This window comes from Rissa tridactyla, chromosome 7 (genome assembly GCF_028500815.1).
Source record: "Rissa tridactyla isolate bRisTri1 chromosome 7, bRisTri1.patW.cur.20221130, whole genome shotgun sequence".
Lineage (NCBI taxonomy): Eukaryota > Metazoa > Chordata > Aves > Charadriiformes > Laridae > Rissa > Rissa tridactyla.
Window position 1 is genome coordinate 1,522,033 of NC_071472.1, and position 22,652 is coordinate 1,544,684.

Genomic DNA, 22,652 nt, shown 5'->3' on the forward strand with positions numbered 1-22,652 from the left:
CCAGAATGACAAAATACAAAACATTCTCGCAACTGATGCAGCGCTTTTCTATACAGACACAGAAATACCTTCACTCTCTTCTGCTTTTTGTGGAGCTGATCAAAACAGAAAGGAACCGTGTGTTTTCCACCACCACCTTGTCTTTCATAATGCCTGCAGTCCTGATGGAGGCAGATGTATTGCCTTTGCACAGTAGCAGGTTTTTATAGGAGTTAATGTACTTTCTATTTATTTTTTGTTAATATCCCTTATTAATACATTTCCATACAGCAAGTTTAGAGGCGGAATTAAGCCCTAGAAAGCCAAAGGTCCATTAAAGCCGACGCTTGGGTCTGAGACATCGGCCAGACTGAACTGAGACAGGCCTTACTCATAATCGCGTTACTTCTTTCGCGTTAAAAGGAACTAACAAAGCATTCCTGCTGATAAAAGTCTGAGTAACTAATCAGTTTGTTCAACACCAACAAAATGCCACGCAGCGTCATTAACCGGCAACGAGTCTAGTGGTCAAGACAAATCTGTAGCTATTTTTGGATCTATGTGCATGATATATAGGCTCTAACAGCCCATGGCCAGAATTCTCATTTCCCATTATTTCATTGTCCTGTGGAAAGCAGTTCACCAGGGTATTTTGTCAACTCATAAGAAAGCTAATACTGAGAATATTGTTCATAAACCCTTATTTCATACTTCATTACAGGGAACCAAACCTTGAGGATGCACCTGTATAATGAAGGAAGAAGTCCGCCACGCAATACAGACAGTTATAAACTGGATATAACTAAGTACAGAAAAATCTAATTTATTCTGACAACCACTTTAATTTTCTACGGAACTCCCAAAGGTAAATTTCGAATTGACCTTTCGTAATTGATTTAAAATATTCTAATAAAAGCTGCAAGGAAAGCAGTCTTCCTCTCCTCCTGAAACTGTTTACACGTTAAACGTTCAAAGTCACCTTGGGCAAAAGAGGTGAACACAAACCGATTCCGCTCCCACCCACAAAGGAGGCAGGACTCTCCCCGTTAAATTGCCAGTGAAGTCACTTTTGGGGGCAGGGACTTTTGCCTCTTCACTGAAATCTCATCTCTATCCAGGCCAGCCCGTTACCGGAGCGTTTTAGCACCTGAACAAATCCCCAACAGCCATGTCGAAATGGCTCCTCACACCGCGGGCAGGCGGTCTCAGTGCTTCCGTCAAAGAGGACTTTTTGGAAGGTCGGTGTTCAACAGGCAAGTCCGACCTCTGTCAGGTATCGGAGAACAACGGCATTAAGGCTTTGGAGGAAAAAATACCCAGTTCCAACACTCCGCTATACAAAGAACAGCTCTTTAGGAAAAGAAAACAATAGAATAATCCGATTTTCAGTCTAATAATGCGAAAAGGAGTGCATGGGTGCTTCCTTCACCTCCCCAGGAGCTGCTGTAGGATCCAGCCGCTGCTGGGGACTGGATGCTCATTATGCTGACTTCGTTAGAGAACAGCAGCTCCTGTGGCACCAGCCCTTCAGAGACCCAGCCCTTCACCCGGGGCCTCTGCGATCAGGCAGATCCAGCCCTGGTTTAATTCCAGATGATTTATAGAACAGGTTTTACTCTTTGCTACTCTAACAGTTTCTTTTCACCCTGAAGGAAGGTATTTAAACTAAACCCAAACCAACCCACCAGGACAGTGCGTCCCCCCAGGAGGACATTAACTCTAACCAAGGGTCAATCTTCAGTTTATTGGATGCCCCGAAGACGTGCCCAGCTCGGAGCCCCTGAATAGCTCACGGGTTTCCCTGCAGCCACTCTGGAAGTAGGGATCAGATTTATTCCTAAAAAAGAGGTTACGCCAAGATCTTTAATGCCAGGAAAGCAACTCATCCCACCCCACAGTCCCCAGTACAGACACTGCCAAGGCAGAGCTGGCTTTCGCATTTCGGAAAGTTCGTATAAAACTTGTTCTGCCTTTGCCTCAACCTCTAACCACCAGTGGCAAGAATTCATTTCTCCCGGCACTCAGCCCCAAGGAGAGAAACACTGTAATTCTGAGTGATTCACGGTAATCCAGGGAAACACTGTAATTACCACCAGCTATGGCCGATGGAAGTCAACTGTTGGAACCATACTAAATGGTCGACGCAATACAAATAAAATAAAACAGAAAAGAACTGGTTGGCAGCCTCTGCTGGGCACAGGTAGAGTGACAGCAGAGGGGATCTGCAGGAAATGCTTCAGTTTAGCCAGGTTTCCAAGGGTCACTAAGGAACTCGGGTTCATCGCACTCAGAAGACGGCTGGGAGCCATGTTGGCGTCACCGCGCTGTGCCGAGGGCGAACACACCTCCCCGAGTCCAAACCTCTGTCCTCCACCACAGAACCCGTTCTCCTTTTCTAAACCACCGCCATTCTACAGGGCTTTCCGGTGCATTCAGCATTTTGCACCAAAACTGGAAAAAAAAAAAACAAAATTAATTTTTGGCTCCACAGGGGTGGGGGGACCGTGGGGTTTTTCTGGCTTGTGTTTGTTCTGGTTTAGGTTGGTGGTTTGTTTGGTTGGGTTTTTTCCCCCGATAGCTGTCGCTTCATGCAGGATAGAATCATAGAATTGCTGAGGTTGGAAGGGACCTTTAAGATCATCAAGTCCAACCTTTAACCTACCCTGACAAAAGCCACTTCTAAACCATGTCCCTAAGTGCCCCATCTACCCTTTTTTTAAACACCTCCAGGGATGGTGAATCCACCACCTCCCTGGGCAGCCTATTCCAATGTTTAATAACCCTTTCAGTGAAAAAATGTTTCCTAATATCCAATCTAAACCTCCCCTGACGTAACTTGAACCCGTTTCCTCTCGTCCTATCACTTGTCACCAGGGAGAAGAGGTCAGCCCCCATCTCTCTACACCCTCCTTTCAGGTAGTTGTAGAGGGTGATAAGGTCTCCCCTCAGCCTCCTCTTCTCCAGGCTAAACAACCCCAGCTCCCTCAGTCGTTCTTCATAAGGTTTGTCCTCCAGACCCCTCACCAGCTTTGTAGCCCTTCTCTGGACACGCTCCAACACCTCAATGTCCCTCTTGTAGTGAGGGGCCCAAAACTGAACGCAGTACTCAAGGTGGGGCCTCACCAGTGCCGAGTACAGGGGGATGATCGCTTCCCTAGTCCGGCTCACCACACTATTCCTGATACAGGCTAGGATGGCTACCTACACACCTGCAACAAAAAGCCGTCACTGCTGCCAGCATCTGCCAGCGTTCATTATGCCGTGCCAAATTCCCACTTCTTAGCGGGTACAGCGAACACTCGGATTCCGCATTCTATCTCCCAGTGACATCCCTGCAACGTTACACGTCTGATGCTCATCTTCCCCCCGCCACTGGTGACCATTTCTGCCAATTTAAAGAAGCAACAATTCTGTTTCTCCACAGACTCTCAGGCAGCAGCATTACTCCCATTCAGATTGTGCTAAATAAAAGAAACCGTTATTTAAGATGCAGGCATGGCTCCTTCGTTCCCTATTAATCACAGTTACTACCATGGCGCTGAAGATCACGGAGGGCTCGCTGTGCTGCATCCCGAGCAAATCCGGAGTATTACACAGCTCCTGCCCCAAAGGCTTATCACCTCAATCCATAAGAATGACGTAAAGTCTGCAAGGGAAATCATATATCAGCAAAATGGACTAACAAAATATAAGCAACGACTAGTTCCATCATAATGGGTCTGTTTGGAAGAGGAAAGCGACACAGAAAGCCAAAGTGAGGGAAAACAGGAGATTGTAGAAGGTGAGAAAGGCAGAAGGAGCAAAGAGGGGCTAAGTTACTTTCTGGTAATTATTTATGAAATAAGATACACCAATTAATAAAATCAAAGCACTAAAAGTCTGCAATGGGTGCTGTGTTTCCTCACCCAGTGAGCTCTCTGAGGAGAGACTGGGGATTACTGGGTTTGAGATCAGCAGCACGGGCACTGCCCAGTTCCTCTTTTTCTGCATAACTCCCACCAGTCGCATGACTAAATGTCTGTCACCAAACTAAAGGGTTTATTCTGTTCAATCTTGTGCCTGAAATGCTTTTAGATGACTCCCTGAATAGCTGTAGTTGCTAAATCAGCTAACGTGAAAATGGGAAATATGAGTCCTGTGGCTCTGCCAGCGCCCACCGCGAGTTCCCCCTGCCCGAGGGCATCCATGGCACGCATCCCTCTCTGCTGGCCCGGCAGCGGCATCAACACAGGGAAAAGTGCTCTTCATAACCTACTGAAATTAGAGGTTTTCCACGGCAGAAACCTCTCACGAGTCAGCCGGCTCACACGTTTCTATCTGTTCCCAGTGGGAAGCAAATTATCATAGCATACCGATAAATTCTTACGGAGAGAGAGATTATAAATTATTTTTCTACATGACACTTCACAGAAAGTGCTCACGTCTTTGCCTTTGAAAGGCATTTTGAAAATATACACATTTCATGGGAATGGGAAAAAAATGGAAACTCTCTGAAACAGAACCACGTCTGAAAGGCCCATTATTTAGAGCTAACTGGGGAAAAAACAGCTCTCTAACAACCCTTATTGGGTGTGTTGGGGTTTTTTTTTGAACTGTCAGTGCGCACTGGGTCTGAGCTTTCTGCACAAAACATTGCCAGAAGGGAGCCATGTTCCCATCCACGTCTACTTAAAGATATAAAACATTATGTTCGTTCTGATCTCGCCCTGCAACAGCGGCCCCAGGTAAGTTCACTCCGAGCAAACTCCTGGCTGATGCAATTCCACATTCATTCCAAACGAGTTTCCTGGAAAAACACTTCCCATCCTGTGGGAACCACAACGTCCTTTCCAAAAACCTTCTCCCACGCAGAGAACACCACCAAGCCGTCAGCCTGGGCAGCAAGGACGGGAGCCCCGAGCCACCTGGACACAGGCTTTGCACGAAGCAAGTTTCTTCCACTTGCCAGCTCAGCCCCCCGTGCTCAGGGAATCGGTCCAGGCTGTAAAATTGTGAAAAGTCTCCCAGGCCATCGCCTCTGCCAGGGCTCTGAGCCCCCGCTGGGACCCCGAGCAGGAGCTGCGGGGCTGCTGGCATGGGATGCTGGGCACAGCCACACTATTGCTTCCACCGTGCTCTGAGATTCATAGAACCATGGAATGGGTTGTGTTGGAAGGGACCTTAAAGCCCCCCCAGTGCCACTCCCTGCCCTGGGCAGGGACACCTCCCACCAGCCCAGGTTGCTCCAAGCCCCGTCCAACCCAGCCTTGAACCCCTCCAGGGATTATTCTCATCGGTATGGAAAAACCACCACGATATTCATCTAGAGGAAACATCTCAGAAGCAAAAAGCAGCCGCTTTCCTTAGTCTCAAGCTTCACATTACCCAGCTCCTTGCTCAGGGAAAGCGGGGAGCGCGCTTTGACAACGGAGCTGCCACCAACATGCTCGGACCACTCCAGACGTGGTGCTTAGCGATATGGGTTAGTGGTGGTTTTTGTCAGTGTTGGGTTGATGGCTGGACTCGATGATGTGAAAGGTCCCTTCCAACCTGGGCAATTTCATGATTCTGTGACTTCCCAGGGCACTGTGAGACCAACCTGAGAAGCTGATGGCAGCACGTGATGGCACAGATCACCTGCACAGGAGGGACCCGGGGAGCACCACAGGACCCTCCTTGGGGCTCTGCGACCGCCCGGCCACAGGGATGCTGCGCTTGCCACTTGCCAGGTGATTTTCCTTCTGCCAAAAAGCAGGCTCACCGCTGCACCCAGCACAACCGAAGCTCCAGACAGGAGAAAAGGTGTTAAAACAGCGGGGAAAAAAAAAAAAAAAAAAAAGAAATGGCAATGTGTCTGTTGTTTCGTTTGCTCTTCAGCAGGGGAGGAGAGCGGCTGCCGACCCCCCCAGCCCTGCCGCCCTCCTGCCACACTCCCGCACCGCGGACCCGCACAACTCCCCAGCCCCGCTTTTTAATAACACCCCCCTCCTGCCTGGGCAGGATCCTGCGATTTGATTATTGTCACAGACAGGGGCCCGATGCGCCCAATAACCGCAGACAGAGATGACATCCCCATGGTAACGGGCCGGCTGTAGGCAGGAACAACAGACGACTGCCTCCCCTCTACCAGGCCATCCAAAGGAAGACATTTCTTCCAAAATACCCCAACGCCAGAAGTCAGGTGTGGGGAAGAAAAGGCGTGAGGCTGATAGGTCACCCCCTGAGCCTGGAAAGCAGGATAATGTTTTTTTTCCCTGGGTCACGGGTGGTTGGTGCTCTGCCCGGGTACCTCCCTCCCGCCAAACATCACCACTGCAGTACGGGAACGCAGCGTCCCCACCCCGGGAGATACACGCACAAACCTCACATTCCAGCCACTAAAGCCATATCCCCACCATAGCTGACGGGGGGACAGGCTTTGCCTTTTTTTTTTTTTTTCCCCCATACCATATAAAGCAAAGCAAACAGTTCTAAGATCGCATTTAACTGCGTTAGGAGATTTGTAGTATTTCCTTCAAGGAGCATTAATAGCCACCAGGTCCGAACTGAGCTAGGATAATCCGAAATACCCATACCAACACAACAACACATCCTCCGCAGTCCTACACTCTGAAAACAATTCTCAAATAAAAGGCCTTAGTTAACGTGTTTAATTTTTCTTAATTTTTAAAAGAAACTCCTATTTTTAGAATTTTGTTATCCTTAGGTCCTTTGAAACACCTCAACAGCCGTGAGATACCTGCCTCTGCCTCCAGCTGGATCGCGCCCATGCATCTTGCTCGGCTCTAATGAGCCAGGTATTATTCCTGCTTCATTTTCATTCCGCAGTCGTTTGCTCCTCAGCTATTTCTGTAACCACACCACCCCCCGCCCCCAGCATTTACACGTCTTAGCTCGGTTCCGATTCCTCGTTAGAACAGAAATTAATGAAGATAACTTTTAATGGGAGCTATGTATCAGCACTAAAGGATGAGTAACGCTCTGCGCGTAGGTCAGGTATTCCCAGCAAAACCTCCACCAGGCGACAGACATTGCTCTTTGCGGAGCCTCCTCGTCCTGCTGGTGCTCGCGATTCATCTGTGGTTTCTGGTTGATGTGAGAGGTATAAAGCAGTTTTATTAATTAGTTATTAGGTCTTCTTTAGGCTATATGGCCCATATACACCTTCACAGAATCCCAGAGTGGCCAAGGGTTGGTAGGGACCCCGGGAGATCACCTGGTCCCAGCCCCCCCAGTCCCCCAGAGCCGTTGGGCGGGAACGCATCCAGGCAGGTTTGGGATCTCTGCAGAGCAGGAGACTCCACACCTCTCTGGGCAGCCTGGGCCAGGGCTCGGGCACCCTCAAAGCTCCTCCTCATGTTTAGGTGGAACTTCCTATATTCAAGTTTGTGCCCATTGCCTCTTGTCCTGACCTTGACCTCCACAACCTTATCTTCATCTTAGAGCCTTACAGTCCTCCCAAGCTCACACCTGGTTCTTCAGAGGAACCGACGGTCTGGAGACGTGACAGCCGCCTAGGATTCTCCTCTTTCAACAAAGTGAAGGGTCTTCCCACCACATACAGAAAGAAGGGGAAACACGCCAAACATCCACGGTGCAAAGAGAATCTTCAACCTTGATCATATGCAGTCTTATCAAAATGCTAACCCTTCCATCTTCTAAGTCAAATTTAGAAAGATAGTGAAGTCTGGGATAAATACGATGGACAACCTCACCTCTGAACGAAACACGGGAGTTTGCTCTAAAATCCTGCATCTTCCCACTTCCTTTAGCAGATGTGGCACTAGAAAAAGCTGCCCTCATCAAGCATTACCCAGTAGGTATATGGTCAAAAGACCTCCCTGGGGCGAGGTGCCAGCACTAACTTAAGGTCCTCCCGAAGGATCTTCAGGGATTTTAACTGGAATGGGCGAAGGCAAGAGCAGCCCTCCGCTCTGGGGCGCGACAGAAGCTGAACGAAGGGACCTGGAGCCTCCCATTTCAGAAAGCTGACAGAATTAAGGGGAAGAAGAGGAGAAAGGTTTTTCCAAATGTAAAGCCAACCAAAAAGTAGAGAAACGAGGCTAAACCACGTTCAGAAAGGTGCAAATAACAGGAAGAGACGGCAGCAAGTTCTGACGAATTTCCAGGTCACTGATGGGGAAACCAGAGACTCTGCAGGAGCATCTGCCCATTCCCACTCACTATCTGAGTTTCCACGAATGAAAAAACTTCAACCTGCATGAATATTCTGCATGTTTATTTTTCATATACATGTTTTAGATTAATTCAGACACAAGTCACGTAGACTCTTACCCCTTTCACTTCAAAAAAAGTTCTTCCCCCCAACGTCAAAAAAACCAAATTAAAATTCATGATCAAATTTTATCAAACTGTTATCATCTGAAACTTTAAATGCGTTTCTCTGCACTCTCATCAGCAGGAATATACGCGATAGATTCATTCGGATACTTCACTGGACCTACAGATATGTAATAATGCATTCTTAAAATTTGCAGCTGTTACTGGAGAAAATGGCTTTTGGAGCACTCCTAAAGCTCCTACGCGGAACACCTTCTGGAACCTTCATTAATATGTTTGCTAATCACTGCTGTTTTGTTTTTTACAGTGAACCGACAGGTCTACACGTGAGCCGCACGAGCTGAGGACGGCTGAGGGACTCGATTCCCATCAGGACACAGTCGGAGGGCCCCAGGACACAGCCCCCCGCGACAGAGCCCCGGCCACCAAACCAGCCCCGCGCTCTGCCGCCGGGAAGAGATGCCGAGAGGTGATGCCGCAGCTCCCGCTGCTCTGGGGGAATTCTAATCAGCTTTCCCTGATAGCTGCTGTGCCTGTGGTTACACAAGTAAAATTTTTTTTTCTTTTTTTTTTTTTTTTTTAATTTTACCTGATTTCCTCCCATGCCGTGGCAGTTGAAAATGCCCACTTTTTCATTTTCCTTGCGGCCCATGTTGTCTAAACACTGGTTGGTTTCGACATTCCTGATCTGAAGAGAGAGAGAGATTAAATATTCCTTAAAAAAACAACGCCTGTAAGTGTCATACCTCTGCAGGAAAAATGACATCACTGTGTGAGAAAGTACATTATCTGTGCATTCAACTATATGAATATATTTTAACTTGCAATTTGTAAATATGTCAACACTCCCAAAAGAATCCAAAAATAATTACGAAGAGAATAATGAGATTTTAAATTACATATAAAGCATAAGTATGAGCAGCATTCGAGGAAAACCTCATTCAGTGCCCTGCATTGTTTTGTTTAACAAATATAATGCCCTTGTACTTCTAAACAATGCAAAATGAATGGCTTGCCAAAGACATGCACTTTTATTTCCTTCCAGCAGGGCTGACTCTACTCCAGGAGAGAAAAATGGAGCCTGAGCAGTGTCCGACGCCTGACACCCTCAGAGCAGAGGCTGCCGGACAGCTTTGTGACTAATTACGTGCTTTTTAAAAGTTTTTAAATAAAACTTGCCCCTTAGAACCTATCTGTCCTCAGAGAAGAACACACTCGGTGAACATCTCTGCTTAAACAAACCATTTCTACATAATTCCTGCGCAATGCAACCAGGAAAAAGGCAGATTTAGGAGCACGACGTCTGCGATAGGATACACGACGGGATGAGATCCTTCCAGCGATGCTCGGCTCGTGCAATTGCAACAACAGACTACCAAGCAATAAGGTGCAGCGGGGTAAGTACCACAGCATCCCTCCCCAAAACATAGTTTTAGAATGCATATTTATCCAGCAAAACGGCTGAGTCAAAAAGCAATCAACCAACTTCAGCTTCCTATGAAGCACCACAGGCATGTAATACCTTTTTTCTTAATCCTCCTCGTACATCCGCTAGCAGAGTGGCACAAACACAGCTCCCCCTGCTCCCCCCCAGCAGCACACACAGAATCACGGAATGGTTTGGGTTGGAAGGGACCTTAAAGCCCACCCAGTGGCACCCCCTGCCCTGGGCAGGGACACCTCCCACCAGCCCAGGTTGCTCCAAGCCCCGTCCAACCTGGCCTTGAACCCCTCCAGGGATGGGGCAGCCACAGCTTCTCTGGGCAACCTGGGCCAGGGGCTCACCGCCCTCACAGCAAACAATTTCTGCCTCACATCTCATCTCAATCTCCCCTCTGTCAGTGTAAAACCCTTCCCCCTCGTCCCATGGCTCCCCTCCCTGCTCCAGAGTCCCTCCCCAGCTTTCCTGGAGCCCCTTGAGGGCCTGGCAGGGGCTGGAAGGTCTCCGCGGAGCCTTCTCTTCTCCAGGCTGAACCCCCCCAGCTCTCTCAGCCTGTCCCCACAGCAGAGGGGCTCCAGCCCTCCCAGCATCTCCGGGGCCTCCTCTGGCCCCGCTCCAACAGCTCCGTGTCCTTCTGCTGTTGGTGCCCCAGAGCTGGAGGCAGCGCTGCAGGGGGGTCTCACAGAGCGGGGCAGAGGGGCAGAATCCCCCCCTGGCCCTGCTGCCCACGCTGCTGGGGATGCAGCCCAGGGTGCAGTGATTTTCTTACTAAAGTGAGCAAAGGAAAAACGCGCCTCCAGGTCCCTCATCGCTTTGGTAGAACTGTCGGGAACCCTGTGTTCTGAAATACTGCAGTGGCACTTCCTACAGCTCCCAGCTGCTGGAAGTTCCCTGGCCACCTCGACAGGCTCGGCAGCCAAGAGCAAACCAACGCCACCAGACCCAGCTCAACGCAGCTACGCAATTAACACAAGCTCGTGCAAGCTGATTAACGACGCTGGGGAAGAGTGGCTCAGCATCACTCACATGCTCACTTCTTAATCTGCTCTCATGCTGCTGATCACCCAGAAAGAAGTCGCACCCCCTTTGCTGGTGAGTCATCTCGCGGATGTTCGTCCTCTTAATCGCTTAATCCTCCAAGAGCAGCCGACGTCAGCACAAGGGCTGCGGGCGCTCCCCAGCCTGGCCTCTAGCGGGGGGTTCAGGCCTCCAGCTGATCACAGACCGCTGGCCTCCACCACTTCCCAGTGCTTTTAAAACAAACGGCCCTTCCTTAGACCCCAGTGAAAGTCAACAGCTTTACACGGCTACAGCAGGACGTGGCTTTCTGGCCAACCAGAGCATCACATGCAGCTGCAGGGGACGAGCCAGCTCATGGACAACCCCTCCTTCTCCTCCTCTGCACCACGTGCCACTCTGCAGACCACCAAAGGTGGTAACAGTTTTAAACTAAAAGAAGGAATATTTAGGCTACATATAAGGAAGAATTTTCTTTTACACTGAGGGCGGTGAACCCCTGGCCCAGGTTGCCCAGAGAAGCTGTGGCTGCCCCATCCCTGGAGGGGTTCAAGGCCAGGTTGGACGGGGCTTGGAGCAACCTGGGCCGGTGGGAGGTGTCCCTGCCCAGGGCAGGGGGTTGCACCGGGTGGGCTTTAAGGTCCCTTCCAGCCCAAACTGCTCTACGATTCTAGGAAAAATTAGTTGTGCAACAGACAAATAAAATCGAAATTAAGAGGCAATACAATACTGATTATTACTTCTAACATGTTGGGCAGTGCTAGTGAACCATGCCTGAACATTGCCTGATTTCGAGTCACGCCTGCACCATTTTGCAGAAGGTCACAAGTAAATTAAGGATGGCTATCCCAAAATCTGTCAAAATTATTCACTCTTTTTATCACTGTTTATACTTCAAAGAATAAAATATGCACTCACACAGTGCAATTTGAGGCCCAATGCTGAACACTCATTACACTTGGATTGCACTGTACCAGAGAATAATTTTCTCAGATTTATTACCAAGAGTGGTTCCCAGCAGGCAGCAAACCCCCGGCTCCCACCGGCGGGCTGCGGAGCATCCTTTTCCCTGGGAGAAGCAGGGTCACCTCCTGAGCAGGCCACCCCACCACCCGGCATATCTCACGGAGCAGCTGGGAGCATCACGGACCATCCGGGGACTAACGATCCCAGCGGCACCCACAAGTCGGGTGGTTCGTCCTACCTGAGACTAAACGCCCACTGAAAGAGGGGAAAATGACAGAGAAATACACTTCTGGGGTTTTAAAAATTGTCCAATTACTGCTGCTGATGGTACCTGAGCTTTAGGTCTAAAAATCCACTTTACTGCTCAACCGGCAGTCAGCACCTGTAATAGCCAAGTATGAGTTTTAATTCAAAGGTCCTGCCTGAATTGCTGTTTCCATAGGAACAAGGCCATTTTGGTAAAAATAAGGTGTTTTAACAACTATTTTATTACTTTCTCACACTTTTATTTTCCAGCCTGACAATATTGTACAAAACCTTATTATTTGACACTTGTTAGATGAGTTCTTTCGTTGCCGTAAAACCATGTTTCACTTTATTTTGTCACAGTTAAACTGGAAACCCTACTGCAGCTTTTATTTTTCACTACAATTGCAAGTTTCAATAGTAGATTACTTTCCTGGATGTAAAAAAAGCCATTTGCTCGTTTGATTGCTATTCTATCTGTAGCTATCTTTAAACCAACCCATTCAAGAGCTTTTAGAAGTCAGCCGAGGTACAACTCAATAGAATATTTTTAACAGTGAATTATCTGAATTTTAAAGAGACTTGAGTTCTTGGTGGTACTGGAATCATCAGAGTATTAGGGATGTCTGCGAGACCCAGCTCCAGGCAGCTTTGCTGGAAAACACAGCACCGAGGAACAAACACGTTTCTTGGACAGAAATAAGGAAAAAAAAAAAAAAAAAAGCTTTTTCTACTCTATGTGCAAGTGATAAATGATGATGGGAAGTTTACTTCAACTACTGCATACTAATTAATTACTCCAAAATATTAGTCACAAACCTCACTTTCCCCATATGCTACTCAATTTAAAAGATAAATTTGTAATGGTGAAGATACACATTCAGAATAGCAATGCCCCCTTGGGAAAGACTTAGAGAAAACAGAACCTGCTCCAAATAAGGGCTAAATAAGACACAGAGAAGGCACACAACCACTTTGTTCCTCTCTCCAAAACCACGTCATCTCCTTAGCGCCGCCCCCCTCCGCACAGCGCACTGACTGTTTTAATTGATGGGTTATTTAATAACCGGTTCCTACCTCGCCAAGTGAGTAATAGCGCCGGGGAATCTGGGAGTCGGGATAGATGTTCTCCAAGTACCAGGAGAAGGGTTTGCACTTCAGATTTTCTCTCAGTGCTTTTCTGACGGATACATCGCCATAATCCACCTTAACAACACCTGGAATTGTTAAGAGAATAGATGATCAAAGCACAGTTTCTGTAAAGCTGCGCAGCATAAATCACAGCTCCTTCTCTCCTTGTCACCATTTCCTTTTTGTCAATACCCATTTGCTGGAATTATGCGAACTCATGTGCAGCTGCTACACCATACATCTTTACAAGCCTTAAATAATTAATTTAGCAAATTGAAATGCTTGCAAAATTACGTTTTTTTCCTCTTCAGAGATAATTTATCGATCCGGAAAGGCAGGACCACTGAACTCCATGATTTCTTCATATTCCAAAATATTCAAGAAACCCATTCACTTTCTTACAAAGTGTTTTTTCCAAAGCGTACTGCTGGTGTTTCCCAGCACTCCGAGAAATAACTCGGATGAGGCACAGCTCTTTTACTGATGAAATCCAGACCATTCCTTGGGAGATCTCACCAGAAAGGACACATCCTCCATCCTGAGGAACCACATTTCTCCCTCCCTCAGGAGTTTAAAACACTACTTCAGAGTTTAAAACACTATTGAACCCGTCAACCTGCAACATCCTTGTCAATCCCAAGACACTCCGGCGAGGGACAGCTCGGGAAGGGACCGTGTGTCACACACAGAAACACAAAGGCCAGTATTAAGGTGCTTGGCCAACTTGAGTTATTAAGGAGAACCAAAAAAAACAAAAAGCATGTCGAATATTCTCCGTAGCCGAATTTAATCTAATTTTAGATGTGAGCTATCATCCAAAGAAACAGCGGCAGGCAAAGCATTAGTAACTGCCAGCACTCAGCCGGAACAGTCTGAAAGTCGCTCCCAGATTTCTATCGGAAACGCACGGTGCGCTTCCATCATCTTCTGCTTTCCATTATTTATGGGATCTTATTTTGAAATCATCGTAGAGGTGAAGCTCCAAGGATATCAGCGTATTCTGCCAGGAAATCACGCCCCCAAGCACAAGACGATACCAATCTTTAAAGAAATTCAGTAGACAACAACAGTGAAACCATCCCTCACTTTTAACAAAAACTTAACTTGTTTTGGATAACCACTCTTACCCATATTTCCAAAAACGTACTGGTTAGATCTTTGACCAATTAGGCTTGCGTATCATGATGTTATTCTAGGATATGATGTAATTCTAGCTAATTAACTAAAATACAGGATACTACAAATGAGTGCTACAGGCTAAGATGGAGGCGGGTGCTCCTGGGACGCACTTCAGCCTGATGAGAACGGCCGGGGGCGACTGGTGCCTCACCAGCTCCGGAGCAGCAAAAACTCCTCGGAAACCAAATGTTCTTGGTTGGAGCCAAGAAATTAAGCGGCGCTTACTCAGGCATTAGGAAAGCATGAAATTTTAACCTTCGGTAAACAGAATTATTCACATAAAACCTTCAACCGTAACCCAGACGAAGAACCTAAATCATAATAACTTAGCGGATGGCGGAACAGCGAAGACAACTCAAATCCAGGTTAAATCCAGGAACAAGCCGGGCTCGGGGCACACGGGGGCTGGAAAGGACAGAGACGGACAGGAGCCTTCCTCTGCTCTGCAACTCTCAGAACATCTTCTGGGCTATGGTACGTTCAGGAAGGTATTTGGGGAGGTTTTATAAAATTCTTAAAAGACTAAAACATTTATTATTTTTTCCCCAGGAAACAGAGGTAATTTATCAGCTGTTCTGCAATCAAGGAGATTGATCACAGAGTCTCATTTAACTCTGTTTCAGGGACATAAAGCACCAAAAGCTCAGTATTACTGTTGTTATTTAATGTTTTACTTTTTCAAATGGCAATTTTTCTCTAAGTACAGCTCATGCAGCCACTAATTTAACTCATACCACCTACAACACCAAGGCGCTTAACCCCCGCGCTTCCATCGACTAGCATCTTCCGGCTGTTCCGTTGCGGTGTGTCTGTATTCGCCACGGACGGCCCAAAGGGGAGCCGCAGGGAGAGCACAGACAGACGGTGACACCGGTTTTGCTGCGTTCTGTCATTTGTACGTGCCAATGGTGGGACACCAAGGTCTTCCTGCGCGATGTGTGCTACACAGGACGGAGCTGAAAACATCTCTGCTTTCAGAAAAGAGACTTTATTTTAAAAAAAAAAAAAAAAAAAAAAAAAAGATGTTTTCCAGGCAAGCTTTTATGGGCGAGTGGGGGTCTGTGATTGCTGCCTCTTCCAGAGGAGGAGACGCGCACTACTACTATTATTTGTGCTACTCAACCCTTATCTGTAATTAAGCTAATCTTCCTCACGGGGAGGCACTGGAAGTGTTAGGAGAAAAGCAGTATCTGTGTTTCGGAGTGCTTTGTACTGTGAGGATCTGCTGAAGCTGAGCGTGAGGAAAAAGGATATTAACGCCGTTACAGTCTGGGATGGCACAACACCGCCCTCCCCCACCGCACGCACACGTCGGTACTCACATTACAAACCAAATCAGAAACACTCTCTCTCTATGAAAACACCCTGTGGATTCACCAAACACCTTGTTTCTATTTTGCTTTACAATTCTTACAGGGATTTCCATTTCCACGTTTGGCTCAGCCCTGCAGTTGCTGGAATAGAAAAAAGCAATAAACCTTTTTCCACTCAATCTGACTCAACTTCATACTTGAGTTTTCTCTAATTAAACAAACTCCAGCAAAATAAAATTCTGGTTTTACATTTTAATTCAACTTAGCCCCGGAGGTGGGGAGTCCTCAGTGGGTTTGCCATGCTCACCTCACTGGGGAAGGTTTCTCTTAAGGCTCTTCAGATGCCACCAGAGATGTGGAGACCGCGGCCATGTGCCCCCCAGCACAGTGATAATACTCCCCGCTACAACCCTGGCAGCTTCTCCCTTCCCAAAGCTCCTTTATTATAGATATTCTGCATCTCGCAGGAACTGGGCCGGCTCATTTCAGCAGCATTCCCTCCCGCGGCGCGTAGCCCTGCCAGCACGTACACCCCGCTTTGCCTGCAAGCAAGGACCTCATCCCTATGGATCTCCAGTCGACCTCTGCAGTCCCTTCTGCTTAATTTAAAACCAAGCTATTATGAATCAATACCTATTTACTGTCACTACTTGCTAAATAATCGATGGGACTCAGAGGAAATATAAAAATAATTAATGACTAATATGTCTGCTTACACTTAACACAAGTAAAATGTCCTTGGGGGCAAAAAAAAAAAAAAAAAAAGGAAACATCACAAGAAGCTACAGAAAGCATAGCCTGCAAAAGAATGGATTTGGATTAAAAATATCTCAAGAAAGCAGCAGATTGTTTTAACAGAGCAGCAGATGCGCTCCAAGTAGAACAAAGTAAATGGCTGCAGCACCGCAGTACACCTGCGTTTTTTCTCTAATGGGCACGTCCCGAAAGCTGGCACACAAGGACGCAGTCTCAAAACTGGCTAAAGGCATCATTTCTGCTGGATGAGACGTGAAAAACCCACCAGAGAGGCCAGTCAATGCGCACCCCTCTGCAGCTCGGCTCTGGGGACCTGCATGGCCTTGCTCATTATCCGAGGGACCCAGCTCGGATTATGCCGGGACCCAGCTCATTATCCGAGGAAACCCCTTTACATGAGGAAGCCAAGAACCAACTGAGAGGCCACTGGGAACCTCCAGAGATGGAGATGGTTTCGTCTGATTTTTGCTTTTTCTCCTGCCAAAGCAGCGTTCAAAATTACATTGTGCCTGCCAGGATGAAAGACGGCAAAGAGCTAAATTAAAACTGAGTCTGCAGCACCGGGATGGCTGCGCGGGACACGTCACGGAGAAGCAACCACAACACTTGCTAATAATTTGGGAAAAATCCTAGTTGCTGGATTTATGTGATTCAAGCGGTGCCTGGAAGGATGCTTTTCTCCAGCACATTCTGCTGCCTTTTCCCGCACGGAGACAGAGGGAAGCTCCTGCAATGGGAAGCAGGGGCTTGCAGCATCCCATCGCCCCGGGAGCGGCGGGCAGGCTTCCCACCGCTTCAGGAGCCAGGGAAAACAACACACGTCCAGCAAAATCACACACGGAACGCTCTACGCTTCGAAAATCCAGTATCCGTATCAAAAGCAGACATGTTAATTGGTAACACAGGCATTTTCTAATTAGCTGAAACATTAATTCCTTGGCATGTTTTATTTATATTGCCAAACCCCACAAATAACTCATTAAAAAATAAAACAAACAAAAAATGTGCTAAGTCAAAAAAAACCAAACCAACCCACCACCCACCCTCCTCCCCCTTCCTATATCAATTAATGAGTGATTTAAGATAAATATAGATAGTGGCTTCCTAATATAAAATACGGTACGGAATGAAGATTCTGAGCTTTTCGTGGGAAAACATCAGTTATACATACTCAGAGAAAATACGCTTTAGAATTTCCAACACAAAAAAATTCTTATCACTCCAGAAAATGAGTCAATACTGTCAATATCTCTGCAAATACAGCATCGCTTGACAGCGTGTTGAAATTTTAAAGCTTATTCTATGGCAAAAGATAAAGACTTTAGATGTTGTTTTACCCTATCAACGCACCTGTAATGTACGTCACTAACACACGCTTATTTTAGAGACAGACAGAGGCTTAGTGAGGCCAACGAGCTCCTGTGTTGTCAACTCTGCCCAGACCCTAAAGAAAAAAATATCCATTTTACTGAAATAGAAATCAATGGGAACATTATTATGGATAAAATTAATCCTGCATTAAGATGTTTCGCAGTCCGCATCTCAGGAAGGCTTTTAAGAGAAGGCAGAGTTTAAAAGAAACCTCTGACTTTTGCTTTAAACACCCAGCACCGAAGAGTAAAAATTAAGTAGTAAAACTATTGAGGTACCAGAAGAATTTTGACAGTGAAAACATTTTTTCCTGTGGAAACCATAAACCCTGCTACATTACAGCTCTTCTTTGAATAAAAAAATATATGGAAAATTAAGTGTTCCTGGGAAATTCTCTGTCTTTTACTGACGTGCAAGAGTGACACGAGTGAAAACTGCACTACTGGCACTAGAGCACGGCCAGAACTAATTTTTTTCAAGAATATTTGTTAAAAAAGTTATTTTTATACCTGGAAAAAGTACCAATACGTTCATGCTGTTTTCTAATTTAAACATTCATTTTCCATTGACATTCAATATTACGACTAGACAAGTGGGTCACCACCGATCTCTATTTTGCAGGTATCTGAGATGAGTCTCACTTTTAACGTCCAGGCAGCCCTATAAAACAGGATTGTTTCCCAACTCAGGAATTTTAGGGATAAAATACGAATTCAGCCTCTCTCCCCAGTGTGTTCAAAGATATGTTTTATATCACCTGGTATTTCAATACTGGGCACGAGGGTATGTTTCCTATTCCGTTTGTATTACATGTAAAGTAATAAAGGTTTTATTTCTACTCTTCCCTATCAGCTGAAAAGCTCCGTTAAGTCATCAGAGATTTGTCACGTGCCCCACAAGGGACACCTTTAAGAAAAAATAAGCCAAAGCAGCCGGGCTGGCTGGCAATGAGCCGGCAACGATCTGCCAACCCCTGCTTTACGCTCCACTTTATTACAAATTTAATAAAATGCTCTTTGCAAGTATCAGCGCTACAAACGACACAAAAGATAAAACGCGAACTGGATCTGTCCTCATTCCTGTACGTTAATTACAGGGGAGCACTTCTCTGTTTGTTGGTCTACAAATGTCACCTTTCCGCCTTCAAAACCCGAGGATGTACCCAAAGGAGGGCTCCCGCCTCGGGAGGGAGGGTTTAAGCTCCCCTTTAAGTGCAGCTTTAGGCTGGGGCAGCATTAACATTACAGTCAAGACCTTTGGCACAACCGCAAGGCAGGAAAACCCAAAATCTCACACACACACCCCCCCATAGGTACCTTTGAATTAATTAGTTTTTGGGCTCATCTGTCTCTAAGTCAAACATTAATTCTCAAGGCAGTAGCCTTGAGACACACATAATTTTCACTTGAAAAGTTAAGAAACAGTAAATAACACTATAAAGGATAAGTATCTTGCAGCACAAATGCTTTTATTCAGTATTTTTGGGGGGGTTGGGGTGGTTTTCAATCCGAGAAGCTCAATGCGCAAGGACTAGCCATGTAATTCAGGTTTTCCCACGCGCATTTCACTGTGGGATGGTAACATCAAAGGTTAAATGAACTAATTTCGGAATTAGTGCACGTGCAGCTCTGGCAGTCCTCTAGCCCTAAAATGCTAAAAAGGTAAGGGGAGAGTGAAAATGTTTATCAGGAGCTCTTACTTCCTAAATTGACACAGTCATTATCAACCTCGTTATATAATTACACTGGAAAGGGGGATCGTACATCATCTGCTGAGCAAACCGCAGTAAAACACAAGCACTTACCTAGTAATCCCAAATTACAAGTATAAAGGACTACGCTTAAATTCTCAATAATGCTTTAAATAAAGTGCTTGAAAAATAACGTAACTTTGCATTTTAGCCTTACTTTAATAGACTAGGCAGGACACGGGAATCGCACATTAACTGATTATTAAGAAGATAAAGTGGTTTAAGCATACAGAGAAACTGAACTGTTCCGCGCATTATCTTCTTCAGCTGACTCTGCAAACGCCGGCCTATTCTGAGCATGTAATTATTGCCATTCCCTGATTAGATACAGTATTTTAATGCATAAATTGACATAACTGCCTGCATTTAGGAATATACGGGCTGCGTGGAAGGAGAGGCTGGAACGAGTTGAGAAAGAAGGGAATAAGGCTGGATGGAACAGCGCGCTGGGTGACTGGACCAGGCTGGGGTGGCACAACGTACACGTGAATCCGCCTGGGGATACCTCCAGGTGCTTATTTGTGCTGGAAACAATCAAATAAACCCTGTGGTTTTGCACAGGGAGAGAGAATGATGTTGGTAAAATAGCGAAGAGTTACCTGGTGCGTGATCCTGCACTGCTGATTTGTATCCATTACGCTGAGAGTTTAATGGGTAACAGTGAAAATCACAGAAAGCCGACTGCTGAATGTACTAACAGAGATTAGTTATTATTAAGCCATTAGGGGTTTTTTTGTGAGAGGTGCGAATAAAAGGCCGCTGTGGAGGGGAGGAGGAAGAATCACCGAAAGTGGGTGAACACGCCGCCCTTGGCGTTGCATTGGGCACCTTTTGGCTCGCCGGGATGAGGGTGGCCATCCCCCGGTTGGGCACTTTGCATTCCCCAGGAGCCAGGGAAGGACACTTTTTGCAGTCAGAAAATTGCGAGGATTTGTACCGCTTTAGGAGGAAAGTCTCTTCTACCAGCTCAGTTACCCAGCACCGCTCTAACCTCGTCAAAAACGAGACAGGCTTTGGAGCGCCGCTGACGCCAACTGTAACGTGGGCAACACGCGGCAGCTCCTCTGTTTTTAGAGCAAATTCAGGTATTTCTCCTCTTTTCTAAGATATTTCCTTTAATCCCATTTGAAGTGTATCCAGCACTTCTGAGATTGTTTTTTTTAAACTCTCCTGAATTATTTGGCTCTTCGAGCTCCAGGCTGTAATCACGCTGCAGACTCTTCCTTAGGCTCCTGCCAAGGAAAAGTCAGAGCTCCTTGTCAAGTAAAATACTTATACTAAAACAAAAAGGTGTTAAGTGTTCCTCGCTACAATTACATTTTGCTATTTTTTTTAAGATTGTATTCTTATCCATATGCAGTTTCTACAAAGACTAGGGAAGGCGGCAATTTTAAATATGTCTAAGACCACAAAAGTGTCAGATGGGCTCTTCTTCGGTGGAGTTATATTTTTACGAGCCGAGGGCCTCAAGAAAACAATTCCTAGCTCAGCTGATCAAGACTTTTACCTTGCAATACAATTACTAGGTGTGCACCCTAATTATGCCGAGATACATTTAACACGACGCCACTGTGAACAACCATTGGTTCCTCCTTCTCTTAGGACATCATCTAAGAAATCAAATTAATCAGGTCCCAGAGGGGCCGCGGGTAAATGAGTGTGCGCTGGTAGATAATAGCTTCAGAGACCTAATTACTGAAATGCAACTTGTTCTCCAACAGAATTATCTAGAGATCTCCATTTTTCAGATTAATAAACTAAGAGAAATGCATGCCAGACAAAAGGATATAAAACCAGTTTAATAATATTGGGACAAATTTCTGACATTTAGAAATGACCTGTTTTTTTAAAAAAAAAAAAATATCTACTATTTCCTATGCATTTTTATTGAGATGATTTTTGAAGTTAAAATGTTACTAATTTTATTTTCTAAAACCCCTAACACATTTCTCCTCCATTTGCTTCTTAATCCTGTGGAACATCATCATCACATTTTGATCATCAATTGATCCAGCACATTCAGAAATAACTTCAAAAAAGATCAGAAAGTGTAAAGGAGACCGATACTGAAATCCTTTCCAGTGACTGAAACAGCAACAGCCATTAAGTTTAGAATTAAACATCTTGTCCTGCCCACATCACCATTGCTGATCTAATTTCCCCCTTCTATTTCAATAAAATTTTGCCCACAGGTTTTCTATTTGAATTTTGTATCAAAATCTTGTGCAAATATGCAAATGCGTAACTGCGTAAAGAAGAGAGGGTACATTCAGAAGCGCTAAATTTCTGCTGATTTGTGCTCATTTCAGAAGCAAATAGCAGTTTTGTTCACAGAAAGACAAGTAATAACTTAACATTAAATACAAAAAGTGCACTGGCATTTCACCCTAACTTCTCTAATAAAAAGAAAATGGTTTCTTTAAATTTGTCGTAACAGAAAATGAATCATTTTATCCTGCATTGGCTCCACAGTTGTCCCTATAACTAACAATTGCAAGCAAATGACCGAGAAATTACTGACTTGGGCCCCTGCCCACAGAGGGGGGGGTGAAGAAGAGCTGAAGCGGAGCCACCACGACACCCCCACCTCTTGGGTGCCAAAAGCTCCCTGGGGCCGTTTGCCATCGCTGGGTGAAGGTATCTCAAGGTGGGCCACCCGTCCCACGGGGATGGCCGCCAGCAAGGAGCACAGCAGTGGGGGTGACAGAGGGATGTCCACCAGGTGGGCCAGGGGAGGAAGGGGTGGGCCAGGAGAGCGCTGGCCGCGGGGAGGGAGAGCTCGCCCATGTGCAGCACAGTTCAGCAGACGCGATGATCATAGAATCATGGAACCTTCATGGCTGGAAAGGACCTTTGAGATCATCGAGTGCAACCAAACAACGTACAATCTCTGCCACTAGAGCATGCCCTGAAGTGCCACATCTAGACGTTTCTTAAACACCTCTAGGGATGGGGACTCAACCCCCTCCCTGGGCAGGCTGTTCCAGTGCCTGACCACTCTTCCAGTAAAGTAATTCTTCCTAATATCTAACCTAAACCTCCCCTGGCGCAGCTTCAGACCATTTCCTCTGGTCCTGTCATTATTCACCTGGGAGAAGAGGCCAACAGCGACCTCTCTACACCCTCCTTTCAGGTGGTTGTAGAGGGCAATGAGGTCTCCCCTCAGCCTCCTCTTCTCCAAGCTAAACATGCCCAGCTCCCTCAGCCTCTCCTCACATGCCCT

At 46.3% G+C, this 22,652-nt stretch overlaps 1 protein-coding gene across 2 annotated transcripts in view; it reads right to left on the reverse strand.

The window, feature by feature from the left end:
* GALNT13 (polypeptide N-acetylgalactosaminyltransferase 13) overlaps positions 1-22,652 on the reverse strand; it is a 130,532-nt gene that overhangs the window by 18,303 nt on the left and 89,577 nt on the right. For both annotated transcript variants that reach the window (XM_054210140.1, XM_054210141.1), the window contains exons 10-11: positions 13,007-13,146; positions 8,849-8,947 (exon numbers count right to left, since the gene is read on the reverse strand). In XM_054210140.1, coding sequence (XP_054066115.1) covers positions 8,849-8,947; positions 13,007-13,146 — 239 coding nt within the window. The remainder of the gene's footprint in view (positions 1-8,848; positions 8,948-13,006; positions 13,147-22,652) is intronic.